Source organism: Argentina anserina, chromosome 1 (assembly GCF_933775445.1).
Source record: "Argentina anserina chromosome 1, drPotAnse1.1, whole genome shotgun sequence".
Taxonomy (NCBI): domain Eukaryota; kingdom Viridiplantae; phylum Streptophyta; class Magnoliopsida; order Rosales; family Rosaceae; genus Argentina; species Argentina anserina.
In genome coordinates, this window is record NC_065872.1 from 18757267 (window position 1) to 18775168 (window position 17902).

At 37.3% G+C, this 17902-nt stretch overlaps 2 protein-coding genes across 6 annotated transcripts; both read left to right on the forward strand.

Moving 5' to 3' along the window:
• The first annotated feature begins 2054 nt into the window (after positions 1 to 2054).
• LOC126797397 (psbQ-like protein 3, chloroplastic) lies at positions 2055 to 3414 on the forward strand. Its single transcript, XM_050524036.1, has 4 exons — positions 2055 to 2179; positions 2322 to 2499; positions 2575 to 2796; positions 3181 to 3414. Exons 2-4 carry the CDS (start codon positions 2347 to 2349, stop codon positions 3274 to 3276), a joined length of 471 nt encoding a protein of 156 aa, XP_050379993.1. The 5' UTR covers positions 2055 to 2179; positions 2322 to 2346; the 3' UTR covers positions 3277 to 3414.
• Positions 3415 to 5184: 1770 nt separating this feature from the next.
• On the forward strand, positions 5185 to 14427 carry LOC126787210 (SNF2 domain-containing protein CLASSY 1-like). Of its 5 annotated transcripts, none has more exons than XM_050513142.1 (13): positions 5185 to 5348; positions 6356 to 6412; positions 6515 to 6583; positions 6653 to 6708; positions 7107 to 7354; positions 7608 to 9068; positions 9213 to 9359; positions 9520 to 12172; positions 12278 to 12342; positions 12995 to 13749; positions 13860 to 13939; positions 14047 to 14217; positions 14362 to 14427. In XM_050513142.1, the coding sequence occupies exons 4-8, from the start codon at positions 6654 to 6656 to the stop codon at positions 11449 to 11451; spliced, it is 3843 nt and encodes a 1280-aa protein (XP_050369099.1). In that variant the 5' UTR covers positions 5185 to 5348; positions 6356 to 6412; positions 6515 to 6583; position 6653; the 3' UTR covers positions 11452 to 12172; positions 12278 to 12342; positions 12995 to 13749; positions 13860 to 13939; positions 14047 to 14217; positions 14362 to 14427. The 5 variants fall into 5 exon arrangements, with proteins under 5 accessions (XP_050369099.1, XP_050369103.1, XP_050369084.1 ...); XM_050513146.1 differs by having other exon boundaries at positions 6518 to 6583; XM_050513127.1 differs by having other exon boundaries at positions 6518 to 6708; positions 12992 to 13749.
• The last annotated feature ends 3475 nt before the right edge of the window (positions 14428 to 17902 follow it).

Below are 17902 nucleotides of genomic sequence, written 5' to 3' on the forward strand. Positions count from 1 at the left end.
TTTTTTTTATTATAAAAAGGGCATTACTCAGTCAAGAGTGGATATAGTGTGGTTAGAGCTGTGTCGGGCATGGAGTTGGGAGTGAACTCTTCCTCGAGTCACATTACGACCTTTGGAAGAAGATTGGGGTGTTCATGTTTTACCCAAAGTTAAGACTTTTGTGTGGAGAGTTTTGAAGAAGATTCTTCCCACCAGAGAGGCTTTGGCTCATAAAAGGGGTCCAGTTGGAGGATGGTGGGTGTCCTTTTTGCATAGGATAGTTGGAAACATATCTGCATGTCTCATTTGTAGTGTGGTGGCTTGTTTCTGGATGCTCTTTCCAATTGGTTTGAAGGCATGTAATCTTAGTTGGGTGAATGCAGTGGCTGGGGCTATGCGTGGTGAGGAGTTTGAGATATTTTTATATGAGTTGTGGACAGTTTGGGAGGAAAAGAATAAAATTTCATGGAGTAACAATGTTTTCAGTCATTACCAAGCGGTTGTTTGGTCCATGAAGTTGCTCCATGAGTACAAGTGTCCATACTAATGAGAAGCGGCCTGGGCGGGACAAGGTGGTGGGTAGGAATTAGGAGTGTCCTCTTTTTGGTAGAATAAAAATAAGTTCTGATGGTGCATTTAATCTTAGTACGGGTAGTGGTGGTTTGGGTGTTGTTATGAGGGATGAAAATGGTAATTTTGTTGCTCCTCAATCTAGGCGTGTTCTACACCTCAAGTCGGCGCTTCATAATGAGACAAAGGCATGCATAATGGGTCTATAGTTGGCTCGGTAGTAGGATTGGCAACAATTGGAGTTAGAGAGTGATTCGACGGTTCTGCTTGTAGCTTTGACCAACCAAGGTAATTCTGCCGTTGATGTGCATTGTATTTTATATGATTGTCAAGTCTTGATGCTTATATTTGAGTATTGTATTATAGAACACATCAATTGTGAAGAAAATACCACACTTTACTAGTAGAGATGACGTTATTGATTTTGTTTTATATGAGAGCCTATGTTTCTTTAGGATGTCCTTTATGAAGATTTATGTAATTAGTCGTTCGTCTCCGGATCTTGGCATTACGTCCCCCTAGAGTAGGATGAATCTTATGAATAATATCAGAATAAGTGGTCAGAGCCGATGGCTTTATCCATGCAGTTTTTTTAAAAAGAATTTCAAATTCAACAAAAAAAGGATGAACAACATTTTAAGAAAAGTTCAAGTTGAGATAAAAATCTCAACTTATATTATATCTTCTATTAATAAAGCTAGAAGGAGATTAGAATAGTTAAAATTTTGAAGTGCCAAAATTACCTTTGGTTATGAAGATCCACTTATTCTTTAATTAAGGTTGAATGGATAAGACGATAAGTAGTAATTGAACAAACAAAAGTCAAACTTTGTTATCGGGTAGACTAAAAACCAACAAGCTAGGGTTATGAGTCACTGCCTTCTCTTTCTCGGTTTCGCCGTTGCCTTCTTCTTTGGTGGCGGGGGCTCTTGGGCGTTTTTCGTCAAGGCCTTTGGTTATGGCTGTGTTGAGGTTGTACCATGGTTGCTCCCGTGGCGGTGGTTGGTAGTCCTTTCGACAAGAATGGGCTTTAGGACTTATGGCTAGGGTTTCTTCCCGTTGATGATAGTGGGCCTAAGCTCAAGCCCATGCCCAAGAAGGTGAATGAGGAGACCGTATCTAGTAAGGACATTCTTGATGGGTGTGTGCCTTCTGCTTGATTGGTTTTTCCTAGAGGTTGAATAAGTTAGCTATGCTAACATTTCTATTTCGGTTCTTGGTGCCTATACCCAGATATTCAGCATACGAGTGTTCAAAGATCTAGTTGCTAGATTTTTATTTATTCTGCATATTTAAATATGCCGTAGAATGTGTTTATGTTGTATCGTACTTTACCCGGTTCTAATATATGACTTTTGTCCATTTTCTAAAAAAAACAAACAAAAGTAAAAAATTCAACCCCGTGAGAGAGAAAAATTGGCAAAATTATCTCAGGCAATGGGAGAAAGCCGAGCATATAACCACGTGCCCAACTTAGTCTCTCTCTCTCTCTCCCCGAAGGAACACAGCAGCCACAAATCTTCCATCCTTGTTATTCAGGAAGCCGAGCATCCAGTCGAGTTCAGCACGAGCAAACTGCTTTATTCCTTGAGGTATCAAGGCTCCGACCAACCATCTTATCCTCTTCTTGGTATGACTACTTTATTCCTTGATAACCTTAGTTCAATTAGTAGACTAAAATTTCCTGTATTTCCTACTAAATATGGCATAATATCTTATGTTCATCGGCTCCATCCTCATAAAAAAAGTATGTTAATGTATATTTGCTGCAGTTGGATTGGCACTACTCAGTTGACAATGAGGGCAGTGATGCTACAAAACAATCTGAGGCACTATAATCCTACATTTTCCTGCTGCCGGAAACCTTCCTATCAATTTAGACAGAAGCCTCTCAAGGGTTATGACATTACTGTGAATAGAAGAGTAGGAGCATTAGCAGCATTAAGTCTGGTACTGTTAGCAAAAGATTCAATTTCTACTAAACTTGCGTATGGGTTTGACTTTCAACTGGTCGCACCTGATCAGACAATTGAAGAGGCAGAGAGTGGAATCATAGGACATGCACAAGCTTTACTACAAGTGAAACACCTGATAGAGTCAGAGTCATGGGGACAGCTACAAACAGCTGTGCGGAAGGGCTCGCCATTGTTGAAGCAGGACATTTATACCATTATTCAACAGAAACCTGGAAATGAGAGGCCCCTATTGAGGAAACTTTATTCCAATCTCTTCAACTATGTTACGAGAGTAAGTTTTCTCCCAATATATTGATTCTATTAATAAAAGAAATGTTTCTTTCAGAACATGGATAACATATCTGGTCTTAAGCATTACTTGTATGTCGGATTGTTGTTGCTTACTGTTTCTGATGTTTTCTGGTATGGCATTTTGACTTGTTCTTTGATGTCTTGTACTTGATGGTATGGATAATGGCCATTACATTAATGCTTTTTTTATTTTTTTTGTCAAAGAGGTTTTGTAACTAATATGGTTCGGTGTTGATTGTTTTCAATGGATTATGATTACGTCATATTGTTTCTTCTTTGATTTCATTGTTATTGAAACAAAATTTTCCAGTTACTGTAAACAATATCACTGTCAATTACTTGACCAATTTGATGTGTATTGCAGCTTGATTATGCAGCAAGGGACAGAGATGCATCACGTATTAGGGAATGCTATGAGAACATGGTGCTGGTTCTTAATGAAGTTATATCTAGACTATAGGTATCAAGCAATTGTTTTATTCCTTTGTTTTTCCCCTTTACTGTGAGTTTTTTCCCCTTTACTGCGATATTTAGGCATCAAAAGATGGCATGTATGTTATATAGCATGTTGCAGGGTCGTCCAATGGCCCTTCTGTTACATCCAGAGTGCTGATTTTAACAAAGCATCTTAAAGGAGAAATAGTCTCACATGAAAATTAAGATGAATCAATATCCTATATTGTTTCCATGCCTTTAGAAGAAGACAAGCTCAATATTAGGTGAATCCCATTGCTTCTAGACATATGTAGTCTGCCATTTTCCGCTTGAGAAATCATTGGAACCTTGGATTGATAAGAATATTGATTGAAGGAATTGCGACCACTCTATTGTGTATCCAGTGTCCAAGATCAAATCAATTTGCCACTTCCAGTTATCCACCCTATTCCTTTTGGAGTTCTACAGACACACATGAGATATAGAAGATACATCTACTTATTCTAATAACATAATGTGGTCGAGTAAATTTCCTTCTAGTGCGGCAAATGATTGAGAGATTGATGAGACACTACTTAGGAGGGACCGTAGGGAGTGGACAAAAGGAGAGATCACTTAGTAAGTGGGATTCGGTGACCCAAGTGAAAGGAGTTGGGAGTGACAATGGAGGTTCCAGGGTGAAAAGAACTTTGATATGATGCAGGCATTTGCCAAAAAAAAAAAAAATTGAGGGTGAAAACCGAAAACAAATGGCTGGCGTTCCAATTGATGCCGGTGATCTTTTTCTATTGCCATCCTTTCATTTCAATTTTAGATTAGAGGTGATTGGGGATAAGGGTATTGCAAAATTTGATTAAATTGATGAGATTTTGTAATATGGGAAGATGACATTTGGGTTTTGTAGAATTGAAATTGAATCATTGATAATTTGTAAAACATGAATCTGAATCATTATGTAATTAGTTTGTTCTTAGACCTCTCCTTCTTGGTTTCAATGGAGTCCTAAATAACCAGGGTCTTTTGCCTTTGTTTGAAGTCTCCTGTATCATCAGACCACCCTCCAACCCACCACTTTAACACTAGCTAAAAAAAATATGTACTTTTGTTTAGTTGTAAACCCTATTGTGGTTAGATCATTCTTGCGAGTTTCTGTTTGATGAGCAAGTTGAAGTTTCCATGGAGATGTATGAGATCGTGAGAGATATTGGGTATGTGAATGCAGATTATTATAGCATCCCAATACCAAAGGTTTATACTCGATAGCACCAAACGTAGTACAAGATTAGTGTAGTTGAAACCTATTCTCATGAATTCTCAAAGTATTAACAATAGGGGAGGTAAATAATTCAACTTCCTCCTTTCTTCTTAAAAACACAAACTTCACCCTTTTTATTTTGTAATATAACTTACTTTTTTAGCCCCGTATATTATCACTCTAATTTATTATTTTTTCTGACATACGTATTTCCGATAAATTTATTTTTTTGTGAAGCTGCTGTCACCAAACGAGAACTTCTCATCATAGTAGTGGAGAAGATAATGGAGGTGGAGATGACTTATGAGTAGAGTGAATACAGTAGCAGTTAATTAATCTTTAGCTATATTACAAAGATAATTATGCGAACTTGATCGAAAATGGCCAATGGGAGCTTTGCTTTGCATGATTTTAGTGCCGAAAACTTCATGTCACTATCATCTCAACGGTGACCGTCACAATAGAATCGCCCGTCAACATCACGAGTTCAATCCACCCTAAAATGTTACTGTTCTCGGACTGTTTTACCCCTCGTATTGAGTGAAGCTGGAGACACCCAAAGAGGGTCCGTATCGTAAATTCGCACATCACTCGGTGTAGCCGTTGCTTTACTCTGGGGAGCATTGTTTGTTTTCTTTCCTTTTTTTTTTTTTTTGCGGCGCAGAACCCACCAGAGACCGGAAAGAGGAAGTCAGAGCCAAAGTGGTCGTGGATTCATTCGATTCAGTTCATGTTCTCTTCATATTGCCGACAATTTCTTCTGGGTTTTTTTGATTCTTCTATGTTGGGATGTTGTCAGATCCCAGCAGCTACTTTGGATAATGCAATGCATGGATTTTAGGGTATTTTCTTTTCTTTTCTTTTCTTCTGATGGATTACAATATAGAAATTTTAACTTCTTAATGTTATTCATGAATATATTTATGCTTGCATGATCAACAAAGATTGGGATGATCGAGTTTGAGTTCGTATGCAACCGATTGTGGGCTTCGTACTGTAGTCAATCAACAAAGTGATTAATATTCAATTAGAGATGGACAGTGAGAATATAAGAGCCTATTTAAATAATATAGGAGCAAAATTGCAGTCATTTGAATTTATGTTCTAGAATAGTTTTCTTTTATTCCTTCATTGTGTAGATGTATTTGGCACTGGCTCATTTAGAGATAGATTGTGGAGTTTTTTTTTGTCTGAGTCTGAATTTATATGCTATCAATTTTCAGTGAGTTATGTTAAAAAAAAAAAACTAAAATACGCTTTTGTCATCTCTGTGTGTTCCATTTTCTGGCTTGAGTGGCTTCAGATCAACAATGCAATGCAAGATGTAATCGTAGTACTGTCATGTTCATGCTCTTTTTCTTTGTATCGTTTTCGTAAATGAAGTCTCAGCTGTGTTTCTTTTGCGGGATGGAAATTACAACCCCTTTATCATAAGCGACTGCTCTAACGTATTTACATGCTGCGATACCCATTCAAAATATAGTCTCTTTTTCTGCTTAAGTGATGCAAAATTGCAAATATTGTCTATTAAACTTACTTGACATCAAAAATCACTCTTAAGCACTCATTATGTATAGGAACCTGAAAAAAAAAAGATAGAAAAAGTACAGTTTTTGGAAAAACTAAAAAGATCGAGCTTCAATCATTATCTCCGTGTGTGCTTCTCAAATGATATGACAATTTGTCTGTAATTAACACTACCACAGTTACTGTAGTTAAACTATAGAATAATTAATGTTTGAAACTCTGTTGTTAATATTCTTTGTGTGTAGATTCATCCTTCTAATTAAAAATGTTATATCAATGTCTAATTTACTTCTGTTACTCATTGTTTCCCATTATATTGTAGGAAACGAAGAACTGAGTAACAAAGCTAATTGCGGCTGTACATCAGATTCGCCTCAAGGTATTGTTGTCTGCAGTTTTGAAGTCTCCCAATTTTAATAGATTAAGCCATCATTCCTTGCACATTCACATATGCTAAATACCTACCATTTTTTCATGACAGCAGCTGGGAACACATGGACACCACTTTTTCATTTGAAGATCCATAAGAGCTCTTTTGAATAAAGCTCATGTATGCCTGTATTGATTCTTTTTCTTTTTAAAGAACTTATATCAGCTCATGCATCTGTATTGACATCAGAATGCAGATGAAGAAGAGGCATCTGTATCGAGCTAAGCATCCATTTGAAGCTCATCGTAAGCATCTGTCTCCTTTTTTCTTTATCTTTTTATCTGCACAGTTTTTGTTTCCTTTTCAAATTCAATTTCCATACTGAGTAATACATAGTTGAAAATTCGGGGGAATTCAGCAAGAACCTGGTTAAAATTACATAATGTCATCTCATAGTTTCAATGAATTAAAATTACTTGTTAATCTTTTCTGGTGCCAAGTATTTCATTTCAGGGTTAGTGAATTGTCTGTTAAAGTCTTTTTTGTTTGTTTGTTTGTAACAGTAAGATCAAAGCAGAAAATTGTGAGACTCAAATTTTCATATATACCATCATGAACACAGAACATCTGATTTTCATAGTTGCATGCTGCAACATTCTAATCATACATCTTAGTGTCTTATGTTCAATCTTTGGTTTGTCAGTCTTTGAGGCTCTTTGTTGTGGATCATGGAAAGGCGTTGAACTTCTAAGAATCAGCAATGGAACTATCAACATGAAGTTCGTAGACCATCCATGTGTGATTCAGGATAAAGGTCCATTTGCCAACCTTCGTGTAAGATCAAGAAGATCAACTTTGTATGACTGTATTTGTCTGTTGAGGGCGGGTGTGGATATCTGTGTGCTTTCAAACTGTCATACAGAGAGTTCGGATGAGAAAAGGCGAGACCCGGTGAGTGGCAGTTTAATCTCAAACATCTGATTGTTACATAACATATCATCCGATCGATTTAAATATCATATCATCATTACCTCGGAGGAAGACCCTGTATTATACAGAGAGGGTGAACCTAAAATAGAAGAGAATATATATAACAGCCAAATCTTATAAAAGTTGGGTCAAATGTTTGATTCTGAGTGTGTTATGTTTGCTTTAAAAGTTTCCTATTTATCAGTATTATCAACAGCTACTCTTTCTGATGCAGGTTTGGGTTGATGCTAGAATAAGTTCTATCGAAAGGGAACCTCATGACTCTCAATGCTCATGCCGTTTTCATGTGAACTTTTATGTTAACCAAGGACCACTTGGTTCAGAGAGAGCAACACTTAAAAAAGAAACTGAAGTTATTGGAATTGATCAGGTTTCCATCTTACAAAGGCTTGATCGGAATTCTTGTAATAATCAGTACTACCGTTGGGATCGGTCTGTGGACTGCTCTACTCTGCCAAACACTAAATTGCTATTGGGGAAATTCTTATCCGACTTGTCATGGTTGCTTGTTACATCTTCCTTGAAGCAGATTGTATTTGATGTAAGATCAGTGCAGAGCAAGATTGTGTATCAGATTTCTAGTGGTTATGATGATACAGAACCATCAAACTCTGGAAACTCTTTTAAAGCTGTGAATTTTCAAGTAGAGAATGGGATCCCAATACCGGTAATAGTTCAATTGGTTCCAGATGATTTTATTGGGGGCGATCCAACATGTGACATGCATGAAGATAGACCATCTCCAACTTTGGAAGTTCCAGAACTGCGGCGTTCGAAGCGTCGAAGGATACAACCTGATCGTTTTCTTGCATGTGATGCTCCGTCAGAGATACAAATAGGTCCCATTCGTAGCAGGCCATATAAGATAGATCAATTAGAAGATGATTCTGATGACGAACTGTACTTACCACTATCATACCTGTTTCGTAAGAAGACAAGCAACTATTTGGAAGAGGATAGTAGTGAGACGGAGAAAAATGCTGATTCTAAGAGGAAGCGATCAAGCACCGGTGACAATGATGATCTTTTTGAATGTAAAGAAAACAAGATTAAGTGGATGAAAGTGAAATCAGGTGTGGCTAAAAATAAGATGAAGAAACCTCGAGCTGATCAACTTGCCATTGTCCCTGCATTTGTCAAAGCTGATTGGCCAACCCTTGGAAACTTTGCTCCCAGTGCTAATGGTCCTGCAAATCATTCAAAAGACAGTGGTGAATCTGCTACCAAGCATTATTATCATTTCAGTACTTCTAAAGCAACAAAACAGAAAAGAAACAATATTGCTGGCTTGGAAGACATGGATGTTCAAACTAAATGGGATGGAGGTGCATCCTCTAGTAGATTTCCAAGAAGGGGCCATCATTATGCATATCATCTTCCCTCTATACGGTCAAAAATGACACATCGGTATACTGGAGCTTATTCTAAGAGGTCCTTAAATGCAGGTGCATACAAGGAGCTGATAAATAAGTTCTTGAAAGACATGGATTGCTCAACCAAGCAAGAAACAAACATTATGGACCAGTGGAAAGATTTCCGGGCAAACAAGAATTCTGACCAAAACGACGAACCTGATTTGCCAGAAGATGAGCAGGGGGAGGAAATGTCCGAGGAGGATAGGTTGTGGAAAGAATTTGATCTAGTATTGGCATCATGTTATCTTCTTGGTGACGAGGTAATAATTTACAATTTTTGACTGGCATCTATTTTTAGTGGCTTTATTATTAAAATTTTGAAAATATCAAAATCAGTATTCTTTGGGGAAATTCTGTTACTGCACAGTGATTGATACATTTGAGTTGCTGAATCTATATTTCAGGAATCAGATGGTGCTACTTCAGGTAAGTTGGCACAAAAGTCAGATCAAGGTTGCGAGCATTACTTCACTCTTGATGAAGAAATTGGGCTTAAGTGCATTACATGTGGCTTTGTGAAGACTGAAATCAAACATGTTACACCCCCCTTTGTAAGTCAACGTAGAACTCTTGCATGCAAAGATATTTTGTCACATTCCTTCTGCTGCTACATGTGCTCTGTGCTCAATTTGTCTGGAAAAATAAGTCTAAATTTGGCTGATTTGTTGGCAAAAGTATTAGCTGCACCTAATTTCTTGCTTATATCTTTAGGTGCGAAACCCATCTGGGTTCACAGATGATAAAAAACCAAATGAAGAAGATCCAGATCCTAAAAGAGCCGAATATGAGCATTTCAATTTCTTCCACCAACGTGATATCCCTGTGGATGAGCCTATTTCAGAAGAAAATGAGAATGTTTGGGCTTTAATTCCTGAACTAAGAAAGAAACTGTTATTCCACCAGAAAAAGGCTTTTGAATTTTTATGGAAGAATATCGCAGGATCTATGGAACCAGCATTGATGGAAAAGAAATCCAAGAAAAATGGTGGCTGTGTTATATCTCATACTCCTGGAGCTGGTAAAACGTTTTTGATCATTGCATTTCTTGTTAGCTACCTGAAGTTATTCCCTGGAAAACGACCTCTAGTCCTTGCTCCAAAGACAACACTTTACACCTGGTACAAGGAATTCATTAAATGGAAGATTCCAATACCAGTATATCTAATTCACGGTCGTAGAACCTATCGAGTGTTCAGGAATAACTCAGCAACCTATACTAGAGGCCCGAAGCCAACTGATGATGTCATGCATGTTCTCGATTGCCTAGAAAAAATACAAAAATGGCATGCACAACCTAGTGTCCTTGTCATGGGGTATACTTCCTTCCTAACATTAATGCGTGAAGACTCAAAGTTTGTCCACAGAAGATTTATGGCTCAAGTGCTGAGGGAAAGTCCAGGAATCCTAGTTCTAGACGAAGGGCACAACCCCAGAAGTACCAAGTCAAGGTTGAGGAAGGGATTGATGAAAGTTGAAACTGACTTGAGAATATTGCTTTCAGGTACTTTGTTTCAGAACAACTTTTGTGAATACTTCAACACACTTTGTTTGGCTAGGCCGAAATTTGTAAATGAAGTTTTGAAAGCGTTGGACCCAAAATACAGAAGAAAAAAAAAGGCATTTAAAGATAAAGCACGCCATTTGATGGAAGCTCGAGCCAGAAAGTTGTTCTTGGATAAAATTGCCAAGAAAATTGATTCAAATGAAGGAGAAGATCAGAGGATCGAAGGTCTCAACAAGCTGAGAAAGATAACAAACAGATTTATAGATGTGTATGAAGGTGGGAATTCAGACACCCTTCCTGGTCTACAGATATACACCTTGTTAATGAACACTACTGACATTCAACAAGTTATGTTAGATAGACTGCAACAAATAATGGCCACTTACAAAGGATATCCTTTGGAACTAGAACTTCTGATCACCCTTGGATCAATACATCCTTGGCTAATCAAAACTGCAGCTTGTGCTGATAAGTTCTTTAGTTCTGAAGAACTGTTGGCACTTGAGCAATTCAAGTATGATCTGCACAAAGGTTCAAAAGTCAGGTTTGTTATGAATCTGGTTTACCGTGTTACTCAGAAAGAGAAGGTCTTGATCTTCTGCCACAACATTGCACCAGTAAGGCTATTTCTAGAATTGTTTGAGAGGGTCTTTCATTGGGAGCGTGGCAGAGAAGTTTTGGTTCTTACCGGTGATCTTGAGTTATTTGAACGTGGAAAGGTTATGGACAAATTTGAAGAACCAGGTGGACCCTCAAGGGTTCTGCTTGCATCTATCACAGCTTGTGCTGAAGGCATTAGTCTGACAGCTGCATCTCGGGTTATCTTGTTGGACTCTGAATGGAACCCTTCCAAGACGAAGCAAGCTATAGCACGAGCTTTTAGGCCTGGTCAGCAAAAGGTTGTGTTTGTTTATCAGCTATTGGCAACAGGAACACTCGAAGAAGACAAATACAGAAGGACTACATGGAAAGAGTGGGTATCCAGTATGATATTTAGTGAGGCATTTGTAGAGGATCCTTCTCGCTGGCAAGCGGAGAAGATTGAAGATGATATATTGAGGGAGATGGTGGGTGAAGACAAGAGTAAGGCATTCCATATGATCATGAAGAATGAGAAGGCTTCAACACATACTTCGTAGAGCTAAGGACTACTCAAAACCCTTCCAGCTTTTCTCTGCTTGTTACTGTGTGAATTTTGGAATGAGGTTGGTTTTTAAAAAGAACAAGCCTAACTCAAGCCTAACTGCAGAAAGTACTACATGACGGGTTCAAGATATGCAAGCTTCTGCGTACAACTGTTATAACAAGAAGCAGTGCAGATTTGTCAATCATTGATCCCAGAATCTTTGCATCTTTATAATTTTCATTTTCTTTATCTGTAGTTTGTGAGTCTCTGTTGTATTTGAATCTCACATTACAGTCATTCCCCTGGTCATTGTATTGGTATAAATGGAGATCCAATTTTTTTTTCTTTTGCACGAATATCACATGCTTTTCTTTTCTCTGTGTAAGCCACGAACGATGACCAGCCCATCTCTTCTTTTCTCTCAGTTTCACTCTCTCTCAGCTTTTGTTTTGTAATATTGTTTTTCCTCTGCCTGGGTGTTGATCTAATTGTAGATTTTGTGTTTGGTAGCAGTTCATATTTTGTCTGGGTAGCGTTCTGTTTCTTCATAGAATAAGTTATTTATTTCTTTGGTGTGGCACAGGCAAACTACATGTTTCCCTTCTTTTTCTGTTTCTTCCCGTATATTCATCTATTTCGATCTTTCATGTCTTTGTTCTTTAAGAGGTGATAGGAGGATCAAGGTCGGGAGTTGGGAGTTTCATTTAAACCCATCTCTTGGTTTCAGTTAATAGGTGTGTTCTGTTGGAAATCTCCTTTTTTAATTTAAGTTTCTCAGCCTAATTTGGTCTAGTTTTTTTTAATGGATTTGATTTATTGCGTGAGTTCTTCTTCCCCAGGGATAAAGATTAACAGTTAACAAAGCAGAGAGGGGGACTAGAGTTACATTGAATGGCCAAAACAGGTATCACATTTATCTCTGTGCCTTTTCTAATTTTGGTATAGCTTCCTTTTGTGAATTCGTGGTTGTTTATGATTGCATGCTGGTTTTGCATATGACTTCATATTGAGGGGCTTGACCTTGAAATCAGAGTCCTTTCTTTGGATTTTATTTCATTTGATTGTAAAATTACTCAAAAAACCAACCTGTTTAGAGGTTCTTTCCCCTTTTTTGTGGATTGCATCTCATCTCTTTTGAAACAAAACATCTATTTGATCTGCTCTATAACCTCAATAAGGTTTATTGGTTCACTTATCTAATACAAAGTGGCACCCAAATGTGTATGGGTGATTTATATGGGGAAATGTCAATGGAAAAAGATACAGACAAAATGTGTTCTTCAGAAACAGAAATTCTTAACAAACAAAATCTAGAACGATAATAAGTTTTGGATGACATTATGAGGCTCAAGTTGTGTAATTTTCAACAGGCTCTGTAACGTTACTGAGAATTTCTTTCCCATTATACATTTATACTAAAATGAATCCAATTGCAAAATTTTGATGATGCAGCTTTTCTAATCTCAAAACTTTTGCCTATATCTTTCTTGGCAAACTCAAATTCCTGATGTCTAATAGTGGGATTTGTGGCGCACTCTCTATTCTTATGACAGCAGTGGCAAAGTCTTTGACTCAGGGAAGCAATTCCCTACTTCTGCTTACTGTGCTGCATACCTTTGCAAATAGTTTACACTTAAATTTGAAGCAGTGAAATAAAATTCACAATTAGTTGGAACTTGAATTATCATGGTGGCATATATCAGTTATCTCCTACCTCAAATAATCATGGTGGCAACTTTAAAAACACCAGTTTCACAGTCCCGTTCAATATTGAACTAGTTCATTAATTTTTTTTCTTTAACAGTTGTTTTTCTTAATATGGATTCACCGATTAATATACCGGTTCATTTGTGCTTTCGAATTTAGTCATGTTAGCGTGGTTTCAATTCGTGGTCTTCAGTTATAATTTTGTTTATATGCTATCGTTGGTGGGATTAAATAAATTAATACTTATTAAGAACAGCTTAATATCAGGAAGACAAAATGTGATGATGGTTTTATTTAACCTTTCTGCATAGATAAGAATCTGAGAGTTGCGCACTTTGGGGCATTTGGAAGTAACTTTGATGTTTCTGGCATCAATACTTTATTTCCTCCTGTTGTGTTTGTATTCACTGGCATGAAAGTGAGGATGCACTTAAGTAAGACAAGTTGTCGCTTGGCTCTACAAATTATGGTACTACTACTACTGCTGCTGTGGACATTTAATGATCTAATTATCTTTCTGTTCACACAAAATCGTTCTATGTAGTGGCATGGGCACCTGAAGCTACATAATCTGGCAATCATTCAGACAAGAGTATAGAACAAGGTAAAAAATAGCAAATATAAACAAGTTTTACATTATACTCTGCTGGGATGTTTATTCTATCTGCAGCCAGCCATCTCATTGTCCAACTACAAACACAATTGCAACTACAGACTATGCATCATCTGTTATAAAAGAAGACGTAAAGAATGGACCTGGCTGATCTCTATTCAAAATGTGATAAGGAAGCAAGGTACTTTTTTCATACACATATTATGACGCTAAATAATTGTTGCTGCAGCTATTTACTTTGATTCTAACCTCATGTGATAGTGATACAGTTTCAACAACTTGAAACAGCTTGTTACAGGATGCCTACTTTTTCTGTAGGGCCAATATTACAAACATTGACCATGGAGGAGCATGGTATTACCCTGCTTGCCTCACTTGCAACAAGCAGCCGAGACTCAGGCTGATCTTATTACATTCAGACGCTTGCAACATGGTGTGTGAATCGATCGGGAAACCAATGTAAGGAGAATAAAACAGTCAATTTTAAAAAATGATCCCCATTATTGGGACCCATAAAAATACAGCATGACTACTACAGTTGCCTCTAATATTATGACAAGTATTACATTAACTAATACAACACTGCTATTTTTTTCATGACAGCTACAAATTTGAAGTGTCTTGAAGATGATAGTGGTTCAACACTGGTTATGGTTATAGGCTGAGCAGGGAATAGTTTGGGATAACCCTGTTAGAAAATGGTGAATGAAGAGGGCCAAAATGACAAGTCATCCACAACTCTGAAGCTGATGTGTCAATATTGCATAAGGCAAATTATATGGCTCAAGAGATGATTTTGTGCTCAAGATTCTGTGTATCCTGATTCTGAGAATAAGGAAGCAACACCGTACCAGTGCAAACAAATACAGCTTATATATCCACTGATGTATTGGTCTGACAATACACATACTGGATTGTCATTCCCCACACATCTTTCTAATTATCTCATATAAATTTGGCTTTATTCAATCAGGGTTTAGGGTTAGCAATAAAGGAATTGGAGGTGAAGAAGTTCGCTGACCCATGATTACATGAACTAGTAAAATAAAATTGTGTTTTTAGCAAAAATAAAGCAATGATCATTGTTTGAATGCGTTATATTTTGCATGAGTTGAATCTCATTTTAACACAATGTCTATGTTGTTTGCATCAGGTTTTTGCTGGCGCAGTATTGCATATAATGGGTGGTGCTTTTATGGGAGGACATGTTGTAAGAGGCAAAGGAACTATTTGCAGGTAGATCTTTGGTTGGCATTTTTTGTTAGCATTTTTTGTTAGCATGGGTGCTGCAACTTTAGAGGATTGGCTTTTCTCAGTACTCTTCTAGCTATAGTAATTTTGTTATTCTCGTAGGGAGGTATCATAGTTCAAGTAAGATGTCCGATTTAGCCTCAACCGTGAGAACTGTATGGATCCTTTTAACTGATTTATATTGGATGTGTCTGTCTGATAATGGTTCCTGAAAAAATTATGAGTATGCAGTTCCGATCCATTGCAGCCTTTTTAAGAGTTTAGATTGCCCTTTTTCTGATATTTTGATATTCATTTGACGTTGTTCTAGAAGCAATCATACGGCCTTTTGCGGTCGCTCTTCCTTAGGGTGGAGTACAACCTTTAACTCTTCACTGTGTGTAAACATCACAGTAAGTTATACTGGAATTGTAAACATCACTCCGACAATTACTACTCTAATGATCTAATTAAGTATATCTATTCGGTCTTAGATTTTACTTTAGAATTCACTTAATGAAAGTTAACAGTATCATCAACGCGCAGCAACGGCTACCATTTAGTGTGATGCTAAATTTTAATAGATATACATCTTCATGTTTTTCTAAAGAAAGGATGATCATGAGCAGCAAAAGAACCCTTGGTAAACTTGTTAAATGTCATGTCCTATAAAAAAAAAAATTGTTAAATGTCATTGCAGGGAGAAGGTTTCCTTTGTTTGACCTAAACCATATCTGGTTGGAGGATTTGATGCTAATTGTTCATTGCATGTGTCAAGTTTTTTAAAACAAATTAAGGAAAAAGTGAGGGAGGCATTCATTTCATGTCTTGAATTGATGATTATTGAAAAATATTAACTTCTGATCGTACTATGAGAACAGATGAAATATGAGAAAAGAAAACTCATTAAGGAATCACTTTTCTTAAGCTAACCAAATGTTCGAGACCTCTACTGTTAGGACAACTCCATATATTGCTTGAGGCTATTATGTTATTGAATGCTTTGGTTGAGATATTTGCAATTGAATTTTAATTTAGGATTGCATCTTATTGTTATGGAACATGAAGGTACTACCGTGGCAATCACGTTCTGCTCTAGTGCACTGGATGGGATCTCTGGCTGCTTGAAAAGCGATCCATGGTGTCTCATGCACGGCTGCCATTGATATAGATGCACATGTTGCAACTTGCAAGGGCACTTATGAGCATGTATTCAAAATGTGGAATTTCCCTAAGTTCTCAAGAGAGACACAGTACTTCATTGACATTAAAGCCAAGTTTACTCGCCAAATTGTTTGATTTGGAACCTGATAGTGGGTTTACACACAATCTGGAGACGAAGTGTTTGCTTATTGCTGGACTTGAGTGGAAAGCCATTGTGCTATGTTCAGATGTTTCTCTTCTTAGTGTGGATGAACTCCCAGGCCAACTTCGAGCACTACAACATTTCTTTGGTATGATTGTCGACCCTCCTCCATTGTATGGTTGAAGCTGATATGATCACTAAAGCAAGGCAAGAGAGGAGGGTGGTTTCTGCTAAAGTCTCGGGTTCTTTAGTAAACGGCTATTATGGCTACATACTAAAATACTAAATAGAACTATATGTGGGGGGGGGGGGGGGGGGGGGATGTTAGGACAATTCCATTATAATTATATATTGCTTGAGGCTATTATGTTCATTTACCTAAAATGGGCTCATTAAACGGGTATTATGGCTACCTACTAAATAGAACTATATACATAAGACATGGCATTATTTTTTGTAAAATCCATCTAATGAATATCAAACTTGTGTAATTTAATTTCTTTCAATTTTCTTTAATTTCCTACTTCAATTCCTTTATGTTGCTGTAATTATCCTGTTTCAATGATTATGATCCTATCATCTGCATTCAAGAGGCGTAGTCATGACGCGTAATTGTTCACAAGCAGCAATCGGGGGAAATCGATGAAGCAAATAACAATCCTTTCTAATTTCCATTCCAAAAAAAAAACCTAGGTTTCTACTTTCTACACCCACCCACTATCGTCTGTTGGCCAGTAGAGATCACTACTAAGTTGACTTCAATCTCATCTGATGGATCTGAAAGTTATGAAGTGCATACATTGCATATATAATATTCACAAGATGAAGACAGAAAACATAACAATTAAAAAAAAAACACAACTATAATAGCAATAAGATAATGACGAATTATACCAGCTGAAGAAAACGACATCGACATGATTTACAAAAGTCTTATGTAAGCCTCTCAATGAAACAACTACTGTCTATGGGGTTTGAACAATATGCTTGTATATTAGAGAGGTCACATTAAGTTCAACAATCATCAATTGCAATATTCCCTTATCGTATGCTCATTTATTCTTGTCTGATTGTCAAGCCATTTAAATCCCTAATTTGTGATCAATCATGATTCACATAACTGTAGACACATGAAATTTAATGAAGTAAATTATCTTCGTTAAATAATTAAATCGACCAAGAGCCCGACAAAATTACACACGTGGCCAAAAGTCAACAAAGTTGGTGCGGATCCGAATAAAACTCGTGTCAGCACATAAACGGATGATCGTAATCGAAGCTACGTGATTCCGAATTGCAGCAGAAAATTGAATGTCATTGACGATTCGAAATGAGAGGGGGATTTGTAGGTGGAGAAGAAGGGAAAAAAATCACTTGAGCAAGATCACTCTCGACAAATTCCGAAGTCTCTCAAATCCACGAAGAATCATCAAGCGGCCAAATCGCTCGTTCTTCATCAAATTCAAATCCAAACTCAAGTCCACGAAGAATCATCAAGCGGCGAAATCGCTCGTTCTTCATCAAATCCAAATCCAACCTCAAGTCCACGAAGAATCATCAAGCGGCCAAATCGCTCATTCTTCGTCAAACTCAAATTCTCAAGATCAA